Raw genomic sequence first — 19,899 nt, 5'->3', positions numbered from 1 at the left:
TTCTTGGTGGGAACAGCACCAGGTGGCGTTTTTCAACAGTTTGCTGAACTGCAGTAATCCTGTTAAAGCACATGTTTAACACTTGCACATTTGCCTTATAGAATATTTACATTAACTACAGCAAATAATTAACCACATGAACTTATGCGAGGGCATGAGAAGCAAAGATTATTATAAATTAGGAAACATTAAATGAAAGTCTCTTGTAACAGAATGCTCTCTAGTCTGAGTTAGGCCCATCAGGTCTACAAGAGCTGTTGAAGTAGTTCTAAACTCTTGGTGCCCAGATCAAAAGGTCACAAATGGGCGGAGCCTTTAAGGCGTGCAACGGCAATAAAAAGTGGTGTAAAGACTGGACAGGTTTTAGTGGGGATTTTTTGCCACTTTCTTTATACGAAGAGGATGGGGATCATTGTGCTTCTTTCAGTCATCACCCTGTTGTCTCAGGGATACAGCAGTAAGTTTATGAATATTTCATCCTACCAGATTAATTATTAATGTCAGTATTGGCGTGGAATACTTTTTTATTAATTACATATTAATATACATATTAATGTAAATACATATTAATGGTAACAACAGCAATTACTTTGAGCTGTATGTTTACATTCAAGTGAGACATTTAATAGTGCACACATTTCTAGTAATGGCAGAATAATATAGAATATTAAAATTACAGACTACGTGTTCTTTTCTTGGAGGATTTTATTTTTTTTACTCTATGTTCTATTAGTGTATTCACACTATTATCAGTTTAGAAAATTCCTCTCTTTAGCACTGCAACTCCTGAAAAGACAGCCTGCATCAGATTCACTTTGCAATAGTCACTGTTAACTGTTAATGAAGGCTCTTCTATCCAAATATGCTGCATAATAGAGAACAATTTTCTATTCAGCGATGTTTGTGCAGTTACTTACTGTACATAACACTGCACTAGGAAGAAGGAAGCAGTTTGAGATACAGCCGTATTTGGAGTGCATTACATCAGAACATTTGTAAGCATTCTCACTAAATATTCAGCACAATTTAGCTCTAAAAAATACACTAAGATGTATTATTTATTTTATTTTATGCATAGTTAAATGCATTCAGCCTCAACCAAACAATTAAGAGTGATCTGATAATAAATGTTTATAAAATGTGTTCTCTGAAGTCTAATACATGGTTTGTCTCTGTGTCTGCACTAAAAACTCTCTTTGTATTTATTCCACTTGGATAGAAAAACTCAGAAGCCACTTGTGGATTCTCTAATGATTCTGGATAATAAAAAGATGGCTGTATTTTTTTAAATTAGCAGCATTGTTTCCTATTACTAGTGCTATTGGAATAATTCAGGTTTACAACAGCTTTTAACAGCTTAGTAATTTAAATAGGTAGAACGTTTAAAAAATAAGTGAAATTCATATTTAAGGTGAAAATCTGCTTTTTCCAACACATTTTCCAATCCTGATTTTTCTTTCCTTACATACAGATATGACATGCCTACCCTTAGCAGTAACTTTATTAGATTTTTACTAAATATAATTGCTGATGAATATAAAAATAACAGATAAATAACAGAAGGACAGGGGCATAAGAGAGCACATACATTGCAGTGAGAAATCCGGTCTTGTTTCTCATTTTGTTTTATGTTCCTGATCCTGTCTTTCTTTGCCTTATGTTCCCTTTGTTTGTTTACACTGACATGTGTTTGTCCTGCCCTCCTGTTGATACACTAATGTTGGTACAGATGATACAGTGGGGGAGCAGTGTCTTTGGCATTGCCAGCAGAACCTTCCTCACATTTGAGCCTGAAGTTATGTCCACAGGGTCATCCTTAAACCAACCCATTTTGATTTACAATGTTTAGCCCTTCACTCCTCCAGATGATCATAACTGGGAGGGCTGGACTTATCAAGATGACCAGCTCCGAAATGTTGCCCTAGAGATGAAAAAACTGAGCAAAATCGTTCCTCACTGTATTTTATGTGATTAAATTGCATCAAAGGTTCACAAAATGTTCCAACATCTAGTGTACAGCATTGTCGACAGTAGATACTGTTGCTGCAGCAAAGGGGCTGAAACACTGTTTAAATCCTTGATGTCAGTATAAACGTGTATATACAGTCAAGATATATCTACAGACCTTTGGTCATAAAGTGCATGAAACCATCCATTTATATGCCATTTATATTACTAAACAATGTAGTGTCACTACAGTGATATTAATGCTGTTAGCTGGTTTAACACTTTTAGCACATTTTATTGGTGTATATCCATAGGTTTTAGTGGCATTGCATCAGTCACATAACTGAAATTCTTAATCATTAATTCATGTGGAAAAACGTACACAGTTCTCAAGGTCCTCTATGAAGATACTCAGTGAGAGTGCTAAAAAGAAAACTTGAATAAACTTACCTTGATGGGTTTATCACAGAATTTGATATCAGTTATCAGCTTTGCTCTGATGCCAGCCTTATATATGGTGAGCGTATTAAGGTCATATGTATCCACCTGTTGGCCTGCCTGAATATTCTCACAAAGTAGTGATATCACTATTTATATATCCAGCTAAAACGATCCAGCATAAAAGTCTGGCAGATTTCAGATAACATTTGTCAGTATCTCTGATTCCCAGATTTGTATTAGGTTCACACAATTTAGGTGTAGAATGTCTGGCAAGAGTTGTGTGTTACTGAGGACACAAGTGCTGCACTTTGTTCACATTTGTTGCTGTCCACATCTCACTGTCACCAGTTTCTGCCATAATATTTAAAACTCCACTTCACGCTAGAAAGCTCTTCCGCACTTGGCTCTTATTCAGTAGTCTGAGTTTCTCAAACTGTTTTTAGTCTCACAGATACTCGTATGAAGTGAACTGTCAATTAAACTATAAAATTACAGGGAATTGCTTGTTGCTAGTTGCAATACTCCCACTGTCATTTAATAAAGCATTAACAATAACAATAAGAGCAATGTATACTTAGACTTCACACCCATGTGGAGCACATGATCATGATGTACATGATCTATGTTTTCTCATTTTTACCTTCATCTGTGACTCTCCTACCGCGACCCTGAAATGGAGAAGCGGAGAAGAAAATGATGATGATGATGATGTGACTCTCCTATTGTGTGTATGTGTGTGTGTTTGTGTGTTGTTTAGATCCTGTAGAGTTCAGCAGTAGGGTGTCAGACTCAGAGATCCAGTCTGTTTCTGAAGCTTTGTATGTTCTGGACTCAAACAAAGCTTCAGGTTCTGAAATAATCATTGACCCTCAAACCCTCATACCTAACTCAGAGACCAGCGCTAAAAATGACCTTTCCCCACTTCCGTAAGACACACACACACACACACAGAGGAAATAGTGTTCTTTAATATACATGCTTGTAATACATTATTTGTAATAGAAAATTAATGATTCAGTTTAGATTGTCTGAATAGAGCATTAAAACTATTGGAAACCCTAAATAGCATATATAATTGATGTGCATAATATTCAATTTAATATTTGGTCTCTCTCTCTCTCTCATCCACTAGTTTGTTCAAACATGTGAATGAGGCCTCTCTGTTCACTAAGCCAACATATACAGCTTTCATTGCATTGCTGGATAACTATGATAGGAAGACAGGGGTCTCGGAGGATGTGAGCTCAGTGGAGATCCTGGAGCAAGAGAACTTCCTCAAAGAAACCATGAAGAACACAGAGCTAGGCAGAAAGCTTTATGCTTTCCTCTACACTAAAGGTCTTTACCCTGTGTGATATTCACCTCTTAAACAGTCCATGTCTTGGAAAATTAAACATAGATTAAATATTAATTTTAATGCAGTGCTTATCCACTTTTTTATCTACAGCAGCTGCATCAATTTAAACTGTTATAAGGATTGTTTCAGCCCAAATTTCTTTTTTGAATAAGGCATTGTACAAAGCAGGATAATTTCAATATTTTAGTCTTAATTACATGGCCTGTGTACAACAGGTTAAAAGGTTGTAATGTCAAAATTAATTATGTACCATACATCTATGCAAGGGTGGCACAGTGGTGCAGCAGGTAGTGTCGCAGTCACACAGCTCCAGGGACATGGAGTTTGTGGGTTCGAGTCCCGCTCCGGGTGACTGTCTGTGAGGAGTTTGGTGTGTTCTCCCTGTGCCCACATGGGTTTCCCGGGTGCTCCGGTTTCTTCCCAGGGTCCAAAAACACACATTGGTAGGTGGATTGGCGACTCAAAAGTGTCAATAGGTGTGAGTGACTGTGTGTGAAGTCTATGAAGCCTATGAAGGACTGGTGCCCCCTCCAGGGTGTATTCCTGCCTTGTGCCCAATGATTCCAGGTAGGCTCTGGACCCACCACAACCCTGAACTGGAAAAGCAGTTAAAGATAATGAATGAATGAATGAATGAACATCTATGCAAGACTAGCGAAGTTAAAAAAACTGGGACTTTTAAACTCTAAGGGATCATTTTTGGATTTGCATGTACACTATATTGCCAAACATATTCATTCACCCATTCAAATAATTTAATTCAGGTGTTCCAGTCACTTCCAAGGCCACAGGTGCATAAAACCAAGCACTTAGGCATACAGACTGCATCAAATTTCCTCAGTACTAAATATTCCACACTCAACTGACAGTGGTATTATAACAAACTGGATACAACTGGGAACAACAGCAACTCCGCTACATAATTGTAGGATCAGCAGATGATGAGATGCATAGTGCACAGAGATCACAAACGTTCTGCAGAGTCAATCACTACAGACCTCCAAACTTTATGTGGCCCTCAGATTAGCTCAAGAACAATGTGTAGAGAACATCACAGAATGGGTTTCCATGTCTAAGCATCTGCAACCAAGCCTTACATCACCAAGCGCAATGAAAAGCATCAGATGCTGTGGTGTAAAGCATACCACCACTGGACTTTAGAGCAATGGAGACGTGTTCTCTGGAGTGACAAATCATGCTTCTCTATCTGAAAATCCGATGGGCGAATCTGGGTTTGGTGGTTGCCAAGAGAACTGTATTTGTCCGACAAGATTTTGCCAAGTGGAAATTTGGTGGAGGGGGATTATGGAACCCTCAATGCTTCAGCATGGATCTTCAACAATTGCATGCTCCCAACTTTGTGGGAAACGTTTGGGGATGACCTCTTCCTGTTTTAATATGACTACAAAAGGCACAAAGCAAGGACGATAAAGACTTGGATGAACACGTTTTGTGTGGAAGAACTTGATTAGCCTGCACAGAATCCTGTTAGAACCCGATAAAACACTTTTGGGATGATTCACAGCAGAGACTACAAGCTAGGCCTTCCCATCCAACATCAGGGTCTGACCTCACAAATGCACTTCTGAAAGAATGGTTAAACATTGTGGAAAGCCTTCATAGAGCAGTTGAAGTTATAGCTTCAAAGAGTGGGCTGACCTCATATTAAACTCCATTGATTAAAAATGTCACTCAAGTTTATATGCATGTGAAGGCAGACAAGCAAATACTTTTGGCAATGTAGTGTACATGCACACATGTATGATGCTTATTATGCTACATAATTAGAAGTGATATAAATGTGACCAATTAAAGACTTCATACTCTTACAAGAGTCCATCTTTATAGATTGTTTATCTGCATTGTTGTGTGTTGTATTGTACTGGGTTGGACAGGATTTTATAGCACCTGGGAGGAATTTCTGGAGGATTTGAAGATGATGTGGTTCGGCCTCTACTCCCGTAGCAGCGGAAATATGGATTCCAGTGGCTTTGAGCATATCTTTTCAGGTTAGTGTGTGTCTATGCTTAAGCTTATTTTTTGTCATTTCTGTGTCACTCTTTATAGTGTTATTAGTAGTATCTCTATGTTAATACATTTGCTTTACATCCAGGAGAGATTAAGAAAGGTAAAGTGTCAGGGTTCCATAACTGGATCAGGTTTTATCTGCTGGAGAAGCAGGGCTTGCTGAATTATTACAGCCACAGCTTTGATGGACCTGTGAGTTTTCAGTTTTATTCACTTAACAGCTTAAAATGACTCAATTTATTTACATATAATAGGCGACCATGTTGGCAAAAATATTATACAATGGGTACGGAACGTATTCAGACCCCTTTAAAGTTTCGTTGCAGCCATTTGCTTAAAAAAAAAAAAAAAGTTATTTCTCACTAAGTGTACACTCACTACCCCATCTTGACAAGGGGGAGGGGGAAAAAAAGATTCTTTTCCAAATTTATTAAAAAAGAAAAACTGAAATTTGACATGATCATAAGTATTCAGACCCTTTGCTCAGTATTGAGTAGAAGCACCCTTTTGAGCTAGTACAGCCATGAGTCTTCTTGGGAATGACGCAACAAGTTTTTCACACCTTTGGCAGAGTTTCGGGATCCTCTGCCATTCTTCCTTGCAGATCCTCTCCAGTTCTGTCAGGTTGGATGGTGAATGTTGGTGGACAGCCATTTTCAAGTCTCTCCAGAGATGCTCAATTGGGTTTAGGTCAGGGCTCTGGCTGGGCCAGTCAACAGTCACAGTTGTTCCGAAGCCACTCCTTTGTTATTTTAGCTGTGTGCTTAGGGTCATTGTCTTGTTGGAAGGTGAACCTTCGGTCCAGAGGACTCTGGAAGAGTTTTTTTTCCCAGAATATCTCTGTACTTGGCCACATTCATCGTTCCTTCAGTTGCAACCAGTTGTCCTGTCCCTGCAGCTGAAAGACACCCCATAGCTTGACGCTGCCACCACGTTTCACTGTTGGTACTGTATTGGGCAGGTGATGAGCAGTGCCTTGTTTTCTCCACACGTAAGGCTTAGAATTAAAGAAGTTCAATCTTCATCTCATCTGACCAGAGAATCTTATTTCTCATAGTCTGGGAGTCCTTCATGTGTTTTTTTTGGCAAACTCTATGTGGGCTTTCATATGTCTTGCCACTCTGCCATAAAGCCCAGACTGGTGGAGGGCTGCAGTGATAGTTGACTGTGTGGAACTTTCTCCCATCTCCCTACTGCATCTCTGGAGCTCAGCCACAGTGATCTTTGGGTTCTGTTTTACCTCTCTCACCAAGACTCTTCTCCCACGATTGTCCAGTTTGGTCTAGGAAGAGCTCTGGTCGCCCAAACTTCCCCCATTTTAGGATTATGGAGGTCACTGTGCCCTTAAGAACCTTGAGTGCTGCAGAAATTCTTTTGTAACTTTGGCCAGATCCGTGCCTTGCCACAATTCTGTCTCTGAACTCCTTAGGCAGGTCCTTTGACCTCATGATCCTCATTTGCTCTGACATGCGCTGTGAGGTCTTATATAGACAGGTGTGTGCCTTTCCTAATCAAGTCCAATCGGTTTAATTAAACACAGCTGGACTCCAATGAAGGAGTAGAACCATCTCAAGGAGGATCAGAAGAAATAGACAGCATGTGGGTTAAATATGAGTGTCAGCGCAAAGGGTCTGAATACTTATGATCATGTGAAATTTCAGTTTTTCTTTTTTAATAAATTGGCAAAAAAAATTTTTTTTTCTGTCAAGATTGGGTAGTGAGTGTACATTAATGAGAATTAAAATGACCTTTTTTGATTTTAGCAAATGGCTGCAATGAAACAAAAAGCGAAAAATTGAAAGGGGTCTGAATACTTTCCGTACCCGCTGTATGTAATATAATGTAAACATAAACCCAAATAAAATGATCCCAACTGTGTTATAATCTCTCTCAGTGGTTGTCTTATCCTGATGTGCTGGGAATGCAATTTATGTGGGATGGTTACTATAAACCAGTGGGATCCTCCATCATTGGCTGCAGTCCTGAATTTGACCTGGCCATCTACACACTGTGTTATATCACTCGCCCTGGAAAACTGTGAGTCAGCATTATGATTCCCTTCAATACCTCCTTCACACATCTATGTTCTACAGCCATGTGTTCATGTGTAGAATATACAGGACCAGTCAACCATTTGGACACTGTCCTTGTCTTTGGTGGAATAGAACTATTCACTTTATTAAACTGTGTACCAGCCCTTACCTCTGCACAACCCAAGTTATGGTCTCAAACAGATTAAGGTGTTCTACAAATTAACTCTTGACGAGGCCACAGCTGTTCACTGAAAACCATTCCAGGTGACAAAGTCATGAAGCTGACTGAGAGAAAGCCAAGAGTGTGCAAAGCTGTCGTCAAAGTGAAAGGTGGCTACTTTGAAGAATCTAAAGTATAAAACATATTCTGATTTGTTTAAAACTTTTTGGTTTACTAAATAATTCCATGTGTTCATTCATAGTTTGAATGTGTTCCATATTTATTAACAATGTAGAGTATAAAAAACAAAGAAAAACATTGATTGATTGAGATGATGTCCAAACGATTGACTGGTACTGTACATTCACAATATGTGGAAAATGGCCCAAAACAAAAGAAATCCACCTTGAATTGGTGTGTCCAAACATTTGACTGTTACCGTATGTTGAATAATGTTCTTTACTTTCAGGTGTCACCTGAGTTTAGGAGGAAAGAAGATGGACATCCAGACCTACACATGGGATAAGACCACTTATGGCGATGGAAAGAAATATATTGCATCTGCCTATCCTGTCGTACCATGAAAACATATCAATTCTCAGATCAATTCCAACACTTCATTCTTTGACCACCAATAATGACAATTATAAATTGTCACTGTGGTGGTACTCTCATATTCAGTACCTTTAGTTAGGGAACATAATTGTACCAGATTCTATGATAATTGTAGATTTTAAGTTATGTTGATTCCATACTCCCTGTTTCATCTCCAGGATGGAGATCTTTTACAAAGTTATATAATGAAATATTACAAACATTTACCTCTCACATACATTTAGGGAAGAAATTTCGACTTTAAAACTACTGCTGTACCTTTTTTCTGTCTGAATCAAATATATGAGTGAAGAACAGTTTTACTGTTTATTTTGGATTGTTTAAATTGTTCTCAAATACATTACTAACACCTTCACATTTTATCATGGTTGACTTTAAACAAAACTGCATAACAGTTAAGCTTTTTTTCAAACTGTGCATTATAAGCCAACCCTAACTTAAGGAACACAACCAGACTTTTTGTTTAGTTTTATTAAATATAAAGCCCAGACTAGAGCAGGAAAAATTTCCCACTGTGTGGTCCCAATGTTATAATTGTGTGGGAAACAGTGCAGTTAATGCAGGTCAGAAAGAGATCAGCGGTCACAGCTTGGTGTCAGCTGCACAACGGAAGCCCAGGTTAGAGGACGAGCTGTCAGGAGTGTTCTGACTACGAGCAGCACAGCGGTATCTGTAACAATATGACTATAAAGAAAGAAAATGAGTGTAGAAATAATAATATGGATGCATTCTACAGTTCTAAAATAGGCATAAAGTAATAGAGAATTACCTTGTGACACATATAAGAGCCTCCTTTCTTCACTCTGTCTGTCCCCGTTTCTGGTCCTTTCTGTAGACATAGAAAAAGTTGGGGGATATGTATTCATTTTGTGGGTATATTTTACTGTAGTTTGATGCTTGTAAGGCTACATAAAACATAAGCTTGTCCCAGTTACTTACAGGAACCTTCATAAACATTTATAAAAGGCTTAACAATAGGTCAGGTCTGCCATAAAGGTTGCTTTGGTGACATAAAATGAACATATAACTAAGCTACAATTCTGTATATTTCCCCCAAACCATGTTATACCCACCAATGATGAAAATAAGTGAGCTCACCTGGCTTCAACGTTATATCAGTTAACATCGAATATGGCATGACAAAAGAAGCCTAATAAAATAAGCCTTCATAAATGCGTGCATAGGTTACTGTCGGTGGTCATGAAGAGCTCATGTAGAATCTGTTTAGCCGTAAGAAAACTGCAATATGATAAGTGTTTTTTTTTGGTAGATATTAACTGTAAACTGGTGTACACTCGTTTGTGCAGCATAAAACCTGCTGTGTTCACATATGTGTTTGTGCCACTTACTGGATTGCGTGCATGATCTCTAGTATGATGAACATTCCACCAGTCTGCCGTCCACTCCCATGCATTCCCCACCATGTCATACAGCCCAAACCCATTAGCAGGAAATGACATCACCTGTCCAATATACCTGATTAGTACTAATACAAGGGCAAGGAACATGGCGAGGTCTTTACACACTCTCTTACCGGTGAAGTATTCAAGTATCCATCCTCTGCTGTGTTGTGATTGGGGAAATCTCCCTGCCACAGGTTTGCATAGTGTTCTCCTTTGGGCATCAGTTTATTACCCCATGGATACAACCTGGAAAAAAAATAGATATAGAAAAAGAGCGGCAGAGAGAGATAGAGAGTTTCATTCATTCATTGTCTGTTACAGCTTATCCAATTCAGGCTTGTGGTGGGTCCAGAGCCTACCAGGAACACACCCTGGATGGGGCGCCAGTCCTTCACAAGGCGACATACACACTCACACATTTACTCACACCTATGGACACTTGAGTCACCAATCCACCTAAGAACGTGTATTTTTTGGACCGTGGAGGGATACCCACGCGGACACAGGGAGAATACACCAAACTCCTCACGTACAGTCACCCGGAGTGAGACTCAAACCCACAACCTTCAGGAGCTGGAGCTGTGTGACTGCAACTACCTGCTGTGCCACTGTGCCGCGCAAGAGAGTTTCCGAAGAAAAATAAAATGTAAAATGGTCTTTTCAGTTCTACCTGTCCTGTAGTCCTCCCCGGCAAGAGAACTCCCACTCTGCCTCGGTGGGTAATCTTCGTTGAGCCCACTGACAGTAAGCCTGAGCATCAGCCCACGACACATGTAGCACAGGGTGATCCATCCTGCACACGTTACAGTATTACATTTAGACCAACTTGCATTGAGTTCTTTTTTAATTTAATATATATATATATATATATATATATATATTTGCGCTGCTATCACACGATTCTACCAAGCTGGGAGAGTGAAGACTGCTTCCGTCAATTTATATGAAGCCATCTTTTTCAAACTACCACTAATGCAATGTCAAATCACCACAATAATAAAGCAGCACATCACCATTCTCGTCCTGCCTAAACAGCCCTTATCAGAATGACCAATTTCAGCCCCTTTTCCTTTAAATGCATATAAGCCACAGCTGACTTCACAGCAAGATCACAGGACTCACAAGCAAGGTGCAAAAAATGTGGCCATGCTTGTCATGTTTGTTTTGGTCCATTTAATTTCTTCTTTATGCTCTCACTTAAATGCGAGATTTGAAATTTGGAATACTTAGAGGAGGAATCAGGACAACTTAAGTTCTCTGCATTTGAGAGTAGAAGCACAGCAGATTCAGAACTAATATAGGCAACCCCCACCCCCTTTGTTTTTACTGCAAATTACTGCAGGAATAGCTGCAAACAAGGATAACATACAGAATCATTAAATAATAAAAATCAACCCAGCCATACCTGTCTGATATGTTCGAATCTGGACCTTCTGGGTGTTTCCAGTCTGCCCCTTTAACTGGTGACCACCAGGGAGCAGCAGCAACCTACTAATCACAATCACACACATCAAAGTTGTGTCAGTACAAAAGTGGTTCTCATCAGCACAAGGCACTGGTACTCCTGCACCACAAGAATATTGCACTTTCACCAGCAAAAAAACTATCTCACATATGTCATGTACTGATCAAATCCACGTAAACGTCCATATTTATTCCAACAGGGAACTCCACCTCTGTATACACAGTTAGATGCAGGGATATCTTTTCCAATCCCAAGATTCATAGTATGAGTATGCACAGATAAATATCCCAAACCAACAATACTTACATCACAAATGTATTTAATGTGCATTATTTCAAACTGAATTATTGGAGAGGTTTCTGCATATAAGAACATTTAGAAACACGCATGATAGCTGGTAATATTGTGAATGCATACTAATTGCGTAAAAGCAAATATTCCATCTTTTCTATATCTGATGTCTGGAAACTGCTAGTTTTTTGCTCTACACACCTGCAGTGAACTGAAAGATAATGAAATTTTTTTATTTTTGATGTGAAAAGTAAACTCTAAAACATAAATGTCCTATGATCGTATGATGGACATGAGTGTGAGACTCACTGCATGAGAAAGAGTATTCTTGATGTCTTCACTCAACAGTCCCTCGAACACAAAGGAGTCTCCAAAACGCTCCGCCTGAACACAACAAGCCATTAGACCACTACCACACTCTTTAATATTTGTACCCATGTCAGTGTGTGCATCTGTCACCTCTGTAGCATGGCCTGTTTGGTTAACAAAGTGCTGAAACTGCTTGTTTGTGACTTCATGCTCTTCGATGTAAAAAGGGTCAAGCCACACTTTCCTCTGAGGACTCTCCCCATCCTGCGGTATCCCTGGATCATCTGTACCCATCAGGAACCAGCCACCCTGCATCAGCACCATCTAAACCGAGACAGAGAGAGTGAGAAAGAGGGAGAGAGAGAGAGAGAGAGGAATATGGATTTCTGAATGTGTGAGAACAATGGTGAAATGATTCCTTTTTAAAATATTTTCAATGTAAAATTCTGTCAAATGTATCAACATTGGCCAACAGTAATCTGCAAATAGTCACTTAAAGTGGTTTGATATGAAATGGTTAATTGTAGAGATATTGTCAACTTTGTTAACAGTGGCAGCACAGAAACCAAACAAATTAAGATTTTAATGCCTGTAGCTATTTATCATTTTATTCCCTAACATGGTTACAGACAGGCTGGCTGAAGACATTACTTAATAACATTTATTTTGTATTTTTAAAATACAAATCAGAAAATATATGTCCAGAAATGTGTAGACACTCACTCATTCAAAGTTTCTTTAAAAAAAATAAAATAAATAATAATAATAATTAAAAAGGTTTGCTCCTTCTTTACTTCAGTAACAAACTCTAATATCATAGGATGCCTTTATATTGAACAGTGGAACATTGCTATGAGGATTTGGTGGCACTCCATGAAACACCATTAAAGTCAGCTGCAAGTGTTGGATGTTTAGTTCTTTAATGCACACCGTTCCACGGCCTAGTTCCGATTGGCCTCTAGCCAACGCTCAGCACTTGGCATCGTGAGAATGGTCCATGGCTGTTTCTGTTTTTAAGGCTGATCACCATCAATTCAAGCTCCTCTAAAGTCATTCTGTACCACTGCACTACAAGACTCCCCCTGAACAGATTTCAATAACTCCGTTGTCCGTTTTGCATGGAACCACATTGTAGATCACACCTGCATTTGGCTCTTATGAAAGGGTTCGTGTAAAGCCCATGGTTACCTTACTAAGCGTGTGGTATTCTCGAATTCCAGAGGGCGGTTCATTGGACGTTTCAGAGTATTTCTCTGCGGGGTTTTCACAAACGACTGGTTTGTCTTCTATATTGTTTCTGTTCAGAGCGCAGCCGCAGTCCGGGGATGATCCGCTCACGGCAAACCGAAAACAGACAAAGAAAACACTCACGAACTCTACACACTTCCACAGAATCAACCCCATCTTCACCAACATCCGTCCGCTACAAGCGTGAAGCCATCTTTGACAAACGAGTCACGTGAACAGTCATTTGACCTTTCTTTTCCTTTTTTTTATCATACAAGCACAAGTGGACTGGAAGTGGTTGCAGATTCTGTGCATTTTGTGCAGGTTCTTATTCACATAAGCAATGCCTATGAAACGCTGAGCAATTATGTAACGTATAAGTTACAGTTGAATGCCAAGCACCTCGTTGCCAAGAGATGAAGCCAAAACACTGCAGGACAGTGTTGTCTTGTTTTCTTAGTGCACATTCAATAAATATAACAAAAATACAATTCGCATATACACAGTTATGTTTCTTAGTCGGTTTGGATGTGTTTTTGCTTTGGCCACTTTTGCTGTATTTCTTGGCATCAGCATAAATAACTTTTTTTCTCAGAAGAGAAGTGAATTGTATGTGATTGTGGGTTTTGTAGTTCAAGATTAAAGTGGGTGTTGTTACTGACAGCACGCATCTGCGCTCGAAAAACTCAGTTTCCCAGAATTCAGTCTGAGTTTACGGACTGCGAGACGCCTCGGAGAGCCGAAAAGAAACGAAGGCAAGCGGTGGATGGATGAACCGAGCTGTGATAGCTGCTCTCTCCGGAGTCGCGGGATTATGGTTCTTCAACGGGAAGAAACTTTTTCTCAGCCCCGTTGAGAGAGTCTCGCCTTATCGAGTGGACTTCAACTCTGTGAGGTAAATAATACACTGCGCTCTGGAGAGCGGTCTTTGTGATGGAGCATCACTTTTAATTCGCGTAAATATATATCTTCTTTCTTATTCAGCATCGCGCTCAGCACAGCGAAGAGATTCGGAGAAAAAAAGTTATTTCTGTGTCATCTTTCTGAATGGTTTCAATTTGGCCTTAGTTTAGCAGATATCTACTTTTTTAATGTGAAAAGTTTGCTTTGTAAAAACAAAATATATCAAAGTATATCAAAATGACATTTCAATATTTAAATTAAAGTGACGTTATCTACTTAAATATGTATATATTTGCATATTTTTATGACATTTTAAAAAACCTTTGGGTGATAGACTCGTTGTAGCATGTCTTAAATACAAAATCGAAATCTCCTTATTTTATTATTAATGTTAATTATTCAAATGGGCCCTGTTATCATTTTAGACATGTAATTTTATACTGCTAAATGCCTCTATAACATCATTCAAAACGGGGTTAGAATTGTTTAGAAACTGAGATTTTTATTCTGAATGAAGGGAAGGACTTTTTTTACACTCCAGAATAGAATGTTATTTTAAATGTAATGGGATACTACACTTTTAACTGTGTTTTATTGCCTGTAACTTGTAAGCATCTTGGGGTTCTTACAAAGTGCTTTAATGACATATTATTATTATTATTATTATTATTAGTGTGTATTATTACTGTGTTCCTATGACAGTCTCAAACAGGCCAATTCATAGAGCGAGGATTTCATACATCATAAAACCTAAAGAACCAATCCTGCTAGATTGCGAGGCAGGGCCTTGGAGCTGCAGGTGCATGGCTGAGAGTTAAATCTATGACATGAAGGGACTTTCAATTATTATTTTTTGAAATATGCCTATAGTTGGATGCAATGTGTGTGGCTTGATTAAACCTGCTGCAATAAATACATTTATGTTATTTTATTTTTAGGTTTTAATGTTAGTGTACTACTTTGTTTGCTAAAATTATTTTAAACCTTTAAACAAAAAAAAAAGCCTAATGTCTGTGTATCAGTTGTGCTGTTAAAAAAATCTGACCTTATTACATTTCAAATAAGATTTGTGAATTAATTATATGTTTTAAACAAGAACAAACATCCAAGTAGGTAAAAATTCCTGAGTCATGATTGTTAACTCTAAAATGTAATATTTCAAAGTTCCCTGCTGAATTTCTATCACATTTATATATTAGTGCTCTATGATGAAGCTTCATGTGAGAAGCTTTTTAGGTTCCACTAGCTATACCAGAAAAACCCTTTACACTGGCCTATGCAAATTTCTCTGCTGCCTAGTGTAAAGAACGCTCAGAGGAAGTCGAACTGTGGAGGTTTTCATCATGTGTGGCTCCTTGTTTGTTATGCAAAGTTGGTAGATATACCCGGGGAATCTGGAGTTTATGGCGGGTGATAACAGATAGTGAGGTGATGTGAAAAGAATAGGATGTGTTCTCTGGGTGTGTTCTGAGTGAAAGCACTCTGCAATACCCACCAAATATTTTAAAACATTTGTTTTAATTGACATTTGAGCTATTTTCAGAGTAACTAACAATATTAATAATGTTACAGATGTAGATAAATGTAATGTTGCTATACAATATCAGTCACTAACTAAACTAACTTTAATAGAATTAGTAACAAACCTTCCTTAAATATTACATCCTAACTTATATTGAAGCGTTAACAATAGACTTAAATTCTGTAACCTTATTTTTTGAAATACAATGAAATCAAAACTTTAAGCCAGTTCAGTTACTTACTTTTTAAATTAAAGGACTGAATCCTGTTTTTAGGATGTACTTATATTCTGTCTGTCCCACAGGTTAACTAAAATGGTGTCCTCTTTGGAGTATTTCAAGCCTGCCCCAATTCAGTAACTATTTTAACCAAAGTGTCAGGGTTAGCTTTAGTGATACAGGATGTATGAAAATACCTGTGAAGTTGTGGGTAGTATAAGTCATGACAGATTGTGTCCAGCAAGTTTAGATGGTGCTCCTGAAAAACCCTGGTGTTTTTCTTATGAAAAGTGATTCTTACTTGACCTGTCACTCTGTTTCTATCAGCAGCACCAATTATTTGTTCAAATACCAGTTGGTTTACAATAAATGCACAAGATTTCCTCCACTGGATCCAAACTGAAAATTTATTTTACAACTCTCAGTGTCTCACAGGGAAATCACACTCTATTTTGTAAATAATGTAAAACAAACCATGTTCCTGATGTATGTGCATCTTAATTCTTCTAATTTCCAAACAGTTGTAATGAGTAGATAACTTTACATCAAACCAGTTTACATTTACATCACAGAAAAATACACAGTGTCGGACAAACAAGTAACAGTGTAAAACCCTTAAGCAATTAGAATTTATTGAAGCCAGTCTAATTGCAATGTATTTTAGTGGAAGAAAGTCTTGAGATTTAGAACATCGCTATCAGACTTGTTTGGAATGTCTTGTTTCAATGTCTTTTTCTGTAGAGGGTATAGTAGCTGGAATTCTTGAGATTGCAAGAGAGCCAATAAAAGGAGAAGGTAAATCAAGCCACCGAAAAAAGGAAAAAAACCAAATATGTATTATTTTCAGCACTACAGCATTCTGCTTGTAAACACATGTTGAGAAGTTGGATAGTTTTTGGAAGCTGTGCAGACTAATAGCTTGATCATTAATTTCTCTGCCAAACCATCTATTTTTCCACTTTTATTTGTGTGAAAATTACATCCAAAAACTGAAAAATAAGTGGAGATATTGCTGTGAGCTTGCACGTCTAAATAATAGCTTGAAAAATCTGTTTACTTATTTCTGAACGAGATCTGGTGCTGTATGGATGGATAAACATTAATTAAAGATAACAATCTTTTTATTACTTTAACAACTAGGAAGAACATTTGTTACAATGTGAGATCTACTTAAGAGACCGTCTTGTCCATTTACAATGCAGAAATCATTGCGGAAAATATACGAACTCATCTGGTTGATTTATGGAGATTCCACTTGCTCACAACAGAATAATTAGAGCACGGCCCTGTGAAAGCTCAAGCTGAATCTCTTTGAGGAGTTTAATTAAATTTAGACACTTTAACTCAGTCCTCACCTTTTAAGAACAGCATTTCCAGTGTTATGAAACTGTGTTTTCCTGTCGTTCCTCTCAGCATTCAACTCATCAGTGTTGCTGAGCTGGTTTAACCTTTGAAAACTTACCCCTGCTGCAGGTGGAGGTGTTCTTGCCATGGTGGATAAGATGTCGAGTTTTCTGCACATAGGGGACATCTGCTCCCTGTACGCTGAGGGATCCACCAGTGGCTTCATCAGCACTCTGGGGTAGGTTCTTTTGATTTATGTTAAAAACACAAGACCTTATGGGATGTAAAAGATATGTTGTGCTTTTAAGAGAAAATGTTTTACAAATTGTGTGATCAAATGATTGTATTGATGATTGTGATATGTTATTTGCAATTGAGCTGTCTCTAAATACCCTGGTTGGATTTACTCACACTTGGGGTGGCAAGCAGCCATCCCAGCCCCTGGGGAGCAGGTGAGGAATATGGTATCATTCTCAGCAAAGGATATTTTGAGGGGCAGTGCTGTTCCTTCACTCTCCCATCTCTTACTGGTTGTGGGGATCGAACCAATGACCTTTAGGCCTCAAGACCACACATCTAGCTCACACTTAGTGAATTTTAAAACTCAAACGCCTCACTGACTTCATCAGCCGCACTGTATGTGTGCATGTGTAAATAGTTCCTGTTCCAATCGATGACTACATTTCCTGCCTTAACATTAATGATTGTTCCTATGGAGGCGGAATCCATGATAAGTTTAGAACATTATCTAGATTTAAACTTCAAGTAAATTAATGTTGAAGGATACTCAGCTGACAGCAGAGATTTCCATCTTAGGAGAAATTATTACCCAACAAGCTGAATCAGCTCTATCATCTGTTGTTTAGGAGAAAAGATCAGTTAAGTGTTCAGTTTCAGTTCTTCAGGATCTGTAAATGATTACCACTGTTCACTTGCATTAACCCATGTAATTAACATGTATGTGTAAACTTGTAGTACAGCTATTTTTAGTTTAGGGCTTTTACACTGACCTTTCTGTTACTAGTTTCTTTAGAAAAAAGACTTTTACAGATTATCCAGATTCTGCTCATTACACAGGCTCCATTTTGCTCCATCACGCTCCCAGCACTCAGAAGAGAACTCTCAGATTCCCGTTACTCAGTATCAATTAAAAAGCATTGCTGTTTCGTATAGTTGTTGAATAGGAAATTGTATTAATTTTTGTCTTTTTAAAAAATTTAAAAGGTTTAATATTCACAGTGTTAACACTGTGGCTTAAGCATTCAGTGAAACAGTTACAGTTACAATGTATCACATTGAACTAAAGAGTAAACTTAGTTATTTTAGGAGATATCACCTTGCAGTTATAGCTTTGTTCTTTGTCATTTTAGAACTGTGTGACCTAGCTGTCAACAGTGTAACAGCATTGTGTGTGTGTGTGTGTGTGTGTGTGTGTGTGTGTGTGCATGGCTGACTGATCGTGGGACTTGGATGATATCCAGCAAGCTGTTGTTTTGAACCAGAAATGGCCAAATCTGTCCCGAGGAACGAAGTCGAGCCCCCAGCCGTCGACACTCAACACACACACACATGCTTTCTCATTCCCTGCCAGTCTGTTTGTTTACACATGTGTACACTAGGGCTATCCTCAAAAGTGAACATAAATCAAAAAAGGATATTCCTGATGTGCTTGTCGCTAAAATAGTTCATTATTGTAAGAAAATGGCTGGTGCAATAGTATGTGATTTGTTAACTTCTGTCAAACATGAGTGGAAATTTACAAGTTTTCAAAGCTAAAACACAAATTTAACTGATATCTGTCCTTAATCCTGTCCTCCCACTCAGCAGGGTCAATTCCTAGGAAGTTAGTGGGGACAGAAATAAATCCACAGTGAGGTAGCACTAACAAAATCTGCAGCTGTCGTTTTAGTTATGGCTTCTTTTGTTGTGAAATCCATCTGTGCCTAATGTAGAGGATTCTCCTTGCCTTCCTCTTTAAGAGCTGCTACTACTTAAAGTCAGGTTCTGACCTGAGCTCTGTGTCATGTAACCAAACACATTTGTGGGTGGAGTGGTGGATGAATATTTTTACTTTGCAGAAATAAGGCACCACCCCATTTTAACGGGGATAATTATAAATGGCAGAATTATGGGGTCATGTGACAGTGCTAAAGGTTTTCAAAAATTTCACTCAATTTATTTTTTCTTTAACTGGAAGTGGACAAATAGTTAGAAAGCACTTTGGAAAATGTATGTTTAAGGACCACAATATTGTTCACGTTGCAAAACCCTAAGTAATATTTTGTCTTTTTGTTTTAAGGTTGGTTGATGACCGTTGTGTTGTCCAGCCAGATGCTGGAGACCTGAACAACCCACCAAAGAAGTTCAGGGGTAAGACACCTGTGTTTTTGTGTATGATCGTAAATTCATTTGCTGATCTATTTAAAGCTCATCTAGAGGAAGTTAAGCGACTGGTGCTGGAACTACGGTTCAAAGTTGAAATGTTCCCCTGGAGAAAATGGTTACTGTAGCCATGGAAACTACATGAGCAGGATGTTTTCATTTCTCAGTTTTCTTTTCTCGAGGCACCAGTTTTGGTATTGCTGCAAATGTGTTCGTTTTCCAGTGGGCCAGGCTTTTAGATTAATTAGAATGACC

General features: G+C 38.4%; 3 protein-coding genes across 7 annotated transcripts in view; 2 read left to right on the top strand and 1 right to left on the bottom strand.

Annotated features, from left to right (window-relative positions):
• Positions 1 to 314: 314 nt before the first annotated feature.
• Positions 315 to 8,718, top strand: endou (endonuclease, polyU-specific). Its single transcript, XM_066665895.1, has 7 exons — positions 315 to 457; positions 3,146 to 3,314; positions 3,521 to 3,726; positions 5,641 to 5,754; positions 5,859 to 5,965; positions 7,668 to 7,810; positions 8,436 to 8,718. Exons 1-7 carry the CDS (start codon positions 403 to 405, stop codon positions 8,548 to 8,550), a joined length of 909 nt encoding a protein of 302 aa, XP_066521992.1. The 5' UTR covers positions 315 to 402; the 3' UTR covers positions 8,551 to 8,718.
• Positions 8,719 to 8,769: 51 nt separating this feature from the next.
• Positions 8,770 to 13,503, bottom strand: sumf1 (sulfatase modifying factor 1). 2 transcript variants are annotated; one of them, XM_066665893.1, is made up of 9 exons: positions 13,238 to 13,503; positions 12,200 to 12,373; positions 12,050 to 12,124; positions 11,390 to 11,472; positions 10,655 to 10,777; positions 10,116 to 10,230; positions 9,931 to 10,044; positions 9,351 to 9,410; positions 8,770 to 9,265 (listed from the first exon to the last, which is right to left on the bottom strand). In XM_066665893.1, exons 1-9 carry the CDS (start codon positions 13,463 to 13,465, stop codon positions 9,164 to 9,166), a joined length of 1,074 nt encoding a protein of 357 aa, XP_066521990.1. In that variant the 5' UTR covers positions 13,466 to 13,503; the 3' UTR covers positions 8,770 to 9,163. The 2 variants fall into 2 exon arrangements, with proteins under 2 accessions (XP_066521990.1, XP_066521991.1); XM_066665894.1 differs by lacking the exon at positions 10,655 to 10,777.
• Positions 13,504 to 14,035: 532 nt separating this feature from the next.
• itpr1a (inositol 1,4,5-trisphosphate receptor, type 1a) overlaps positions 14,036 to 19,899 on the top strand; it is a 44,328-nt gene continuing 38,464 nt past the window's right edge. For all 4 annotated transcript variants that reach the window (XM_066663833.1, XM_066663831.1, XM_066663832.1 and 1 more), the window contains exons 1-3: positions 14,036 to 14,171; positions 17,392 to 17,500; positions 19,562 to 19,632. In XM_066663833.1, the coding sequence (XP_066519930.1) occupies positions 17,409 to 17,500; positions 19,562 to 19,632 (163 nt within the window). In that variant the 5' untranslated portion in view covers positions 14,036 to 14,171; positions 17,392 to 17,408. The remainder of the gene's footprint in view (positions 14,172 to 17,391; positions 17,501 to 19,561; positions 19,633 to 19,899) is intronic.

This window comes from Hoplias malabaricus, chromosome 3 (genome assembly GCF_029633855.1).
Source record: "Hoplias malabaricus isolate fHopMal1 chromosome 3, fHopMal1.hap1, whole genome shotgun sequence".
Classification (NCBI taxonomy): domain Eukaryota; kingdom Metazoa; phylum Chordata; class Actinopteri; order Characiformes; family Erythrinidae; genus Hoplias; species Hoplias malabaricus.
The sequence above is the reverse complement of the archived record's forward strand: the minus strand, read 5'-3'. Positions and strand labels throughout refer to the sequence as shown.